The sequence below is a fragment of the Apostichopus japonicus genome, chromosome 14 (assembly GCF_037975245.1).
Source record: "Apostichopus japonicus isolate 1M-3 chromosome 14, ASM3797524v1, whole genome shotgun sequence".
Classification (NCBI taxonomy): Eukaryota; Metazoa; Echinodermata; class Holothuroidea; order Aspidochirotida; family Stichopodidae; genus Apostichopus; species Apostichopus japonicus.
In genome coordinates this window covers 22,383,713-22,394,318 of record NC_092574.1, presented here as the reverse complement: position 1 = coordinate 22,394,318, position 10,606 = coordinate 22,383,713, and the positions used below count along the sequence as shown (strand labels likewise).

At 36.9% G+C, this 10,606-nt stretch overlaps 1 protein-coding gene across 1 annotated transcript in view; it reads right to left on the bottom strand.

Annotated features, from left to right (window-relative positions):
• Positions 1–4,407: 4,407 nt before the first annotated feature.
• LOC139979656 (uncharacterized) overlaps positions 4,408–10,606 on the bottom strand; it is a 10,451-nt gene continuing 4,252 nt past the window's right edge. Inside the window, exon 2 of the mRNA XM_071990666.1 lies at positions 4,408–6,547. Within this exon, the coding sequence (XP_071846767.1) occupies positions 6,016–6,547 (532 nt within the window). The 3' untranslated portion in view covers positions 4,408–6,015. The remainder of the gene's footprint in view (positions 6,548–10,606) is intronic.

Genomic DNA, 10,606 nt, shown 5'->3' with positions numbered 1-10,606 from the left:
CTACACGTTTAAGCAAAGACAGGCCATTGACTTTACATGCCAGTCGTTCGGTGGAAAACCATATATTTTACATTTTGACGCGATTTGGCGCTCGAAATTATGTATCAACTCATTACTTCATTAAATAACAAATGAAAAGACGTTTTTTTTTTTAAATCTGGAAACTGTGTTCAAGATAAGTTTTTTATAGTAAAAAATATAACCGAACGTAGTCTGCTTCCTTTTGTATTTTTTATTCGTGTTTTGGAGTCCTGTATAATTGTTAACGACAAACCCGTGGATACATTAGAATCCGTTTTATTTGTAATTTATAATCAAGATTAAACTTCTGGCGGTATCAAGTTACACATTAAAGCATTTTATAGGTAAACCTACTGTTTACAGATTATCCGGGTGTGGAAAGCAGTTCAAGGAGTGAATTCCATAGGAAAACTTCAGCATGGTCTTATTGAGGTCTTTACCATACTCCTAAGAGGATGTTCTTAATGTGGATTATGAGGGTTTTCAAGTACATATTGTTTGATGAAGAGTGACCGTATAATCTATCTCATTCTAATTAAGTTAAACCTCCCTGCTTTAAGGATGTTCTAGAAAGCATCGATTATCTTAAGTTGCCTCAGAGCTATAAAGCGATAGTCATCATTCCATTTCAATTTCCTCATGAATTATCCCATGTATAATCAATTTTTCACTCTCTGCCCAAGCTGATATAGATTCAGAATATTATGTTTGTTTCTATCATGTAATTTCATGTGTTGATCTTACTTCATTATCTTTCTTTAAACAAATTATCTTTCTTTGAACAAACTTATCTCTACAAGAATGACGTATTTAAATGGCGTACATAAAAAAATCTAGCATATTTCAACCTTCTCTGTCCTATTTGTTGCTCCTTTTTTTGGTCTTTGTTGGCGGCTTTTTTGAAGAAGATATCGTGTTACCAAACAAACTGAACGTATTGGCTGTAAATTGATGATAAATTAATCAGTAGAGGTGTTTGTGGGGGAGGGAGGTAGTGGCTGACATTGTTGATAGAATACAAGTATTGCTGCCCTTTTCGAAAAGCATTGCTATTGTTAGGAAAAGACACCGTGCCATTTTTTATGGGGATGTAAAGCGTGAAGACTTATTACATATCTGTTCTTATTTGAACCACTTTTCCATTAAGAAAAATGTCATAATTAGAAACAGCGCACCTTTATCCCTGGAATTGCCTGGTTTCAAATGCCATTTGTCTATGGAAATAAATATTTGCTTCACGCATGGCCACGGAGATTAGGGGGCAGGGGAACAGGGGATCAGGGGGCGGGGTATGGCCGTTTACCTTTTTGCAGAGAGAATAAACCTTGACTCGACGGTTGAGTGAGACAAAATAAGGAAGCGTAAGACAGTAAAAAATATTTCACGCTACCTGGAGCTCATCACAGATAGTGTCACAGACTTAACAAGACCCCTCCCCAGGACACAGATCGATAAATTACCATCCCAACTCCCCCCCCCTCTCCCTGCACTAACAATTCTGTATAGGGTCCTGAGTGTTGTACGCAACATTGCCGAGTTCGTTTAGGGTGTAACTTGAAAAAGACCCTCGGATCCCGTCCTATAATGAGCGTTATGCACGGATGAAATTTCATGTTGGTTAGGCAATTCTCATAGACCGTCAAAGTACAATTACCATTATTGCTAAATGTTATCCACTGTGTGTTGAGGAAATACGGCTACAATGAAGTTTGAACTATTTTAAGTTCGTAATATTTTTCCTCTGCAATTATTTTTTGTTGTAGCTGTTGCATGCTCTATCCCGTACCGGCCCTCCGTTGAGGAGGTAATTAGTTTGACCCGATATCCCCCCTTCGTAAAGATGACTATGAACGCAATGTAGTGGCCGAATACAAAATGCAACATATACGGAGGATACAAAAATAGTAATTACAACAAAAACATGATAACATCTTTAACAGATGGAAGATTTGTTAATCTTTCTTCCTTTTTCTCATTTATTTCCTGTAACATAAAACTATGTATGCATCTGTTTTAATGATTGATATAATGAATAGTTGCCTTTTGAATGGCGAATTGCCAAGATTATTTGCGCGGGAAAAAAATATACTATGAAGTATTTGCGGACATTTTGTACCAGGACATTTCGTCCGGCCGGACTATATTTGCTGTAAAGGTGGGGGGAGGCACATTTTCAGCAGATAGTGTCCGGCCGGACTAAATGTGCTGGTACAGAGTGTCCCCCGGACACTTTGAACAGGGAGACACTCTGTACTGTGACACCGACATCTGCATGGTCCAAGCAGTAGAATAAAAACGGTACTATAGCGATCTGACGTTTTGTTTACTTCGTTAGTGACTGTCATTTGTGATTGTGTACATAGTGGAATGTTACTGGTCAAGGCGTGTTTCAGCTGGCCTAACTCTATGGAATAACACAGAGTCACGGTAGTATTTCGCCCAGGGTAGAACGAAAAACGTGGATCTGGAGTTGATTTACTACCAAGATAATATTTCTTTGTTGTACTTTAGATATTAAAACGAGTAAGCGCTCTGTTCAGCTGAAGCTTAGTCATGTATCCTACCATGGTCGATTCCGCGTCTCCTCGTAGTTGTTCGTTTATGATTAGTTTTTTTTTTCAGTTCGTTGATAGTAACGTAAACCATTTTCCCGTGACATATCACTCACGAGGCATCTTTAAGGTCTATTTTTCTGTTCATTTTGCGGTATCTTGCAATCAAATTGTATCACGGAATCAGCAAGCTGCTTGCCTGGTTTATAGTATATTTTACCGTACGTACATCTGCTATATAAACGATGCCTCCACTTGAGTGGTAATTTTACAATGACAATTTTTTAAGGAGAAATACTTAAATTTTCACCTTAAAATTGTCTTAAACCTAGTTATTTTCCTTCATGTGTTCTCTTTTTTAGCTAGCTATTCAAACATTCGAAATTGGAAGTCAAGTACAGTACAATTGTTAGCTATCTGTATAAACAGGTCAGGGTTTGATTTTCGCGTTTACAAGTATGACGTCACGCGATGACCAGAGGCTCCTTTGGGTCAATCTCTGTTTTCAGACATTCCAGAATTACATATCCCGTGACTACCCAAATTGTCAATTTTGTCAATGTCAAAATTTTGTCAATGTCAAAAATTTTGTCAAAATGTCAATTTTGTCGGGGTCCTTTTTTAATGGGTTATAGTAGGTTTTCTAAGAATTTGGTTTACTAATATTGATTATGAGTATGTTAACAAAAAAGTTGGAACCCATAGGTGATGTTTAACAATTTAAAACAAATTGTTTACTTGACTCAATTTTATCGTCTTTTGTAACGATATGAATATATCCCTTTATATAGTAGCAAACATGGGGGAGATTGAGGCTGAACTAGGAATACTCATTCATTTCTGAATAACGACATCTATTAGAAAGTAGTTTTTGGTCCTATTAAAACATGCCTATTACTTTGATATGTATATAGTTACCGGTAGTGACAGGTTGAATGTGATGAAGAAGTAGTTTATGTTATTAATACTTTTTTGAATAATGACCACAATATATTTACATCAATACCATATAATAATTCCTTGATGCTCAGGTGATTAACGCCTACATCTGTTTTTATATCAAGGATGGCTTTGTTAGAATATCATTGCTCATTTCATTGAAATGAATATGTCAAACTTAAAGGTGGAAATTTGTTGAAACAAAGAATAGGTCTCTCTTCCTGGCTTTATTTTTATTCGATGCCATCTCTTTTTGTGATTTCTTGTGTTTAATTGATCCATTTGGGGTTGTACACTCTTTATAGATATTATTGCAATTTCTCATTGATCATTACTGTCAGAGACGTTGACAAGAATCGGCAAGAAAATGTTTAAGTGGTGAAAGGGAGGGGTGAGGAGTAGAAGCGACGGCGACGAACTCACGAAACTATCGACGAATTTAAACCCACCAGCATACACACACACACACACACATATATATATATATATATTTTAGGATTCACAAATGATTTTCGAGTTGGTTAGCATCATGTTTGATCTCTAGAGTAAGGCAAAATATGTCACCAAAAACAGAACTAGTATTGTTCGATACAGGTGACAACGCCTACAGTGGAATTACGACCTTCCTTACCGGTTTCGAACCTCTGGACATACAATCAGCGTCCATGGCCTAGTTGATTAGGGTGTCCACGTACAAAGCGGGAGGCCCGGGTTCGAATCCCGGTGGAGGCTGGACGTTTTTTCACTGTTCTGGATTTTCCTTCTCATTACGTTTTCTATTAGACATATATATATATATATATCGGTACTGTTGTTTCGCCTTAAATATAGAAAACAAGTAATGTTAATGTTGGACAAGTATTTAAAGAAGAAGAAGAAGAAAAACCCATTTCAGTACGGTGTTATGTGCAGTCTTTTAATTGCAGAATTCTGTAGATAACTAAAGAGCAGAACTTAAATTCCATCTTGTGTTACAATCACCATATCTCCAAGCATCATGTCAACATCAATGTTTTCCATTATAACTTAAAGGTACTCCATTGATCTCATAAAGAGTGAATAACTTTAAAGTAACTCTCCATTCTTGATGTATAAATCTTTTCCAGAAGTTTGCAACAACTGTCGCAAATTGCAACAAGCAATTGACTTGTACACCTGTTTCTCCTCCACCAGTGATAAAGTCAATTAATTAAGAAGCTTATTTTACTTGTGTCACATCTTAGAAGGGAAAACAACTCTAACAGTATAATTGAAGATTGAAAACTATCACATTTTCCGGGACATTCTTTACTTTGACACAATATGATTATCTAATATCCCCAAAACCAGTCAGAATTATACACAAAAAAAATCCTCTTGGAACGTCTGCCAATCTATCAACGCCGTTAAACTGTTACATCGGAATTGAAAAATTCGCTTTGAACGTCCCAAAACTAATTTTCCTTTTCATAATTGGAGTTATAGCACACGGAGGTCACTCCATGTCAATTTAACTCACAGATCACACCATAGCTCGTCTCTACCATCTAGAGTAAAAAGCTGTTTAGTTAGTTACAATCGGTTAAATCCCTGAAAACTCTGGCGGGTTTCCGTTACCAACTTTTATAAATGCAACATTTGGAAATGCAACTCTTGTAAAGTGCATTTTTCGGAAGTTTTTTCGTAATTTCTTGTTTGTTTTGTTTTACTTTTATAAAAATTTCGACTTGTCAGATATTACGTAGAATACATCATTAGTGGACAAAATTTCAGCAACAGCATCATCAGCAAACGTTATGCTCAAAATTGTACACTCTGTTGGTAATAAGACAGTCACTTGCTGACGCTGCAATTTCCAACTAGAAATCAAATGCTTTTAATCACCACTTCAATGTGCAAAGACTTCAATTCGCACACGACATTTAATCCAATAACATTTTATATAGTTATACTTCAAAATTGTGGTTATCGCCTTTAAACATTGTATCATGTACCCACAAAGATAAAACTAGATTATCCTAGATCACTTAGATTACACAAGAAAAACCCTCATTCCTTTTAAATTTAGTTTATGCGAGAAAAGAATTGAAAATGAATTATTTGACCCTTTAAAGATGATAATTATACTTGTGTCTGGCATAAATATATACCTAGTTTGCTCGAACATATGTCACTAACTATATATAGTTTCGCCGCTACACCACGTGAAACTACCGGTCGGGAACGTTTCACAACTACCCTCAACACTAAACACGTACGTGCGAAGTCTGCTATATCAGTCGATCTACCATAAGTATTAACGCCACGTGTGCAACACCGAACCGTTCCTTCCGACTTGTCCCTCTAGATTCCCTCAGAATTGTTCACTTCTGTGTGTAACACTGTATCAATCATTAAGAAGGGGAAAACCATAATAATGTACCGTACCCAAGAAAGAAAACCATGTTAGCTTAAAGCATACAAGAACGGTTATTGTTTACCACAATACAATGATAATGATGCTAGTTGCATGACAATATCCGGTTTAAGGACCACATGCAGGATCATCAGGACACCAGTTGTAAGCATCTGTTCCTGCTGTACAGTCTTCACCACTCTCTACTCCAAACACAAACGAATTGCCGGGAATGACATCGATCGGTCGAGTGAAACACCGAATGGTTTGTACGAGACTGTACCACTTGTCGGGACACCAATTGAGACCCCACTGTAGGTATATCTCGCAGCATGGCTCATCAGTACCAGCTTGCAAAAACGGACCCGGATCTTTAATGGCAAGAAGCTTAAGACAAAGGGCTGCGTCAGAGTAATCTGAAGGTGTACCGTCACCTTTAAGGCACAAGAACGCGTTCAATCGATCATGACATTCCCTTTTACAAAACTCTTCTTGACTCCAGATCTCTCGTCGCCATCTTTTCCCTGGAATCCTCAGTTGGTAGTCTTCAGGGGCCAAATTTTTTACCTCTCCAGCGATAGATTTGTCACTGAAGTCATCTGGAAATTTGTTGCTACCATCACAGCTGTAGACTACTTTGCAGTCACATTTCCAGTTCGGGCTTGGTAAGACAAGAGAATAAAAAGGTTAAATTCACAAGGTTGAGTTACATATGAATATATATATAGTGTTAATTGAAAGCAGGCACAATTATAATGATTAGGTTGTGTGGTATATTATGATGAATATGTGCCGATTATAAACGAGTTATTGTCTAATTAAACTTAAACTTGATTTTATGATATCACAGTTAGGTTTTGTCGGTCAAAGCACTGTGTAGGGAATGACTTAAGATAATCGATTAATAGTACAACTACTTACTAAGAGCAACCCTTTCACCTCGGTGCGTTTACAAATGTTGACGCCTGGCAACTAACGACCACAACAGCTATAATAAAAGACCGATTCATACTGTCAGGGTCAAGTAAGTCCGGATTAATGATGTTTCTGGCAGGGCCCACCAACCTTTTTTAGACCAGTACACCATTTAGAATCAAACTTTGGGTGGAGCTTGAACAACCAGAGCCGGTTATTGGTTAGACGCATACAACAACGCATGAAGCGATTGTTGGCATATAATTGCCAAATTTCTCTCTGTGCAGCCTTGTGTAGATAAAGAAAGCAATACCTGGCCTATAATCTATACCGTCGCTTTGGCTGAAAGCTATATTGTGCCTAATCGATGAATGGGAGGATTTCATAATTGTTGGTCAATGGAGTTTTAGTGATAGCTGAATCCATAGAAATGTTCAGGTTCAAAATTGGACTGGAGGATTCTGAAAACATACATATCTTACAAACCGCGTTATATTCCTAGTTATATTCCTATACATGCTTTCTAACAAAATCACTGTTTAGAAAAGAACTGAGTTTGGTTACGCATATTATCTTAATTCTCTAGTTACTACGTCAATGTTGCTGTCTTAGTGGGAATTAATTTAAGAGGAAGTAGACGTTGTGCGTAAACATAATGTTCGTGAATGTTTGTAACAGTTTGTTTGAAGAAATTCGATAGTTTATTTAAGGATAATCTATAGAAATCTATAGCAATGGAGACTTGTCACAAGTAAAGTGGACGCTAATATCAATTTAAAGTATTACGTCTCAATTTAAACACCTTACATGCAACTTTTATACATGTTCATTTCATCACTGAAATCACACAAAATACGTTCATTTGGAAGAAAAGAAGTGCTTTTATATAGTCCTATATTGTACAGTTGTTCATAAGTGTTATTCTGAATTATGCTTGATATTATAAAGGAGACGATTAACGAAGGAGTTGTAACCGGTGTCTAAATATAAACATATCAACGGAGAGATAGAGACAGAGGTATGGCCAGAGGTAATCAGTATTGGTTACATCCAGTAAGTGATACAATCACACCAACCAGATCTTTGGGGGGGGGGGGGTCACCCAGTGGAGGGTGCGGGGTAAGAGGGGCTTAATTGCAGTAAATTGGTTAATACAAAGTACATATTTAACGATTTGATATCATTGAAATAGAATTTGTTGAACAGTTTCTCAATCCTTCCTTAATTAGATATTCAGGTGGTAACCTTGGCGTATAAACGCGACGAAAAGGGAGAGTTTAAGAGCACCGTTACATCATTTATGATCTTTATTTGTTGTGTTAACACACTGAAATGTCAACGCGACTTTTTGATGTTTGCATGGTTCAGAAATGTGTTCAGTATTCTTACTTTGGTATTGTTTTTAATTTCAGTTTGGAGTTCCCAGGAGAAGAACAAACGAGTGAAATGTTACACATTTGTTTCTCCATTTTATGTCTTTTACCAATTGACTTTAGTTAAAACTGACAAAGTAACTGTTTCGTTTCCATTCTTGTGTGAATACATTTTACTGAGAAAGAATACCAAATATAACCGAACAACACCATATACACGATATCAACGAAGCCCCTTTGATCCCAAAGACCGGGTGTGTATATTAGTAACCTTGGAGGACAGGCAATAACAAAAAATTCCAAGTAAAACCGGAAACTGTTTCGAAAACAAGAGCCCAATGGCACTGTGGTTCCTTGCTTGGGGTATATGACAATACACATAATATTATCAAGCAAGATTGGGCTCAAATAGTCCAAGTAATTGTGGTCCTACATGTTCCCATAAAGTAACCAACACTATAGCCAACACTTTTGTGATCACAAAATGTGATCGGATTTTTGATCAAAAGGCACTTTTGAGATCTAAATATGGCGTCGAAAATGTAAGAAATATAAGAGACCTACAAGCGTGTCAACAGATATGATAACATTGGTGACCTCAGATGACATGACCTTTAAGTTTCAAAATGTTCCACCACCCCATTCACAACTTGTCCCAAAATATCAACCATGTCACACCTTGGCATTGAGATTTAATTGCATTAAATGTCTAAAAATTAACTTTGATCTTGTATACATAACTTCACCCACAAAGGTCATCGGAGGTCAACCAATTGACATTTTTGATCGGTGAGACCTAAATAGAGCATGACTGTAAAAATTCAAACATTTTTCTTTGCCCATTTTCTCCCCCATAATACTACTTTTTTAACATTAGCTGACCTTTGGTGACGTTGGATCACATGACCGTTAAGTTTGAAAATATTCCCCTATACCATTTGCAACTTGTCCAAAAAAATCAACCTTGTCACACCTTGGCACTGGGAGTTATTGCATTAAATGTGTGAAAATTAACTTGGACCTCATATAACTTCGCACACGAAGGTCAAATGGGGGTCAATCCATTGACACTTATGATCAGAAGGTACCTTTAACATCTGAAAATAGCATCGAAACTGTAAAAATCCACAAAACACGAAAAGGTCACCAAAGGTCAAATTGAGGTCTATGGTCACCCAGATGGGGGTCGACAATTGGATTACATTGAAGCAACTCCCAACACTAACGGACAATTTGTTCTCAGGTTATCGCAAAAATACTAGTTTTTTTTATCATTAATTGACCTTTGGTGACCTTGTATCACATGACTGTAAGTTTGAAAATATTCCCCTATACCATTTGCAACTACTCCAAAAATATCAACCTTGTCACACCTTGGAACTGGGAGTTATTGCATTAAATGTGTGAAAATTAACTTGGACCTCATATAACTTCGCACACGAAGGTCACACGGGGGTCAACCCATTGACATTTATGATCAGAAGGTACCTTTAACATCTGAAAATAGCATCTTAACTGTAAAAATCCACAAAACACGAAAAGGTCACCAGAGGTCAAATTGAGGTCAAGGGTCACCCAGATGGGGGTCGACAATTGGATTACATTGAAGCAACTCCCAACCCTAACGGACAGTTTGTTCTCAAGTTATCGCAATAATACTAGTTTTTTATCATTAATTGACCTTTGGTGACATCGGATCACATGACCGTTAAGTTTGAAAATATTCCCCTATACCATTTGCAACTTGTCTCAAAAAATCAACTGTGTAACACCTTGGCACTGGGAGTTATTACACTAAATGTCTGAAAATTAACTTTGACCTCATATAACTTAACATACAAAGGTCACCTTGGGTCAACTTATTGACATTTTTGATTGATGTGACCTAAATTAGAGCATCAAACTATACAAATTCAAACATTTTTTCTTTGCCCATTTTCTATCCCCAAAATACTAGTTTTTTAACATTAATTGACCTTTGGTGACCTCGGATCACATGACCGTTAAGTTTGAAAATATTCCCCTATACCATTTGCAACTTGTCCAAAAATATCAACCATGTCACACCTTGGAACTGGGAGTTCTTGCATTAAACGTCTGAAAATTAACTTTGACCTCGTATAACTTCACACACGAAGGTCACACAAAAATGTCAACCAATTGACATTTTTGATCGGAAGGTACCTTTGATATCCAAATCTAACCAAACATTTTCTTTTTTGCTCGTTTCCTCCCAAAATAAGCACATTTTTCTAATGTGACCTTTGACCTTGGTTTCTGATGTAGTTTCATCTCCTGATTCCAAAAAAACAAAACGACAAGTCTGTATAACCATCCTAACTCCGACCGCAAAACTTTGACCCCATATAACTTCGCACATAAAGGTCACACGTGGTCAACCTATTGACATTTATGATAAGAAGGTACCTTTG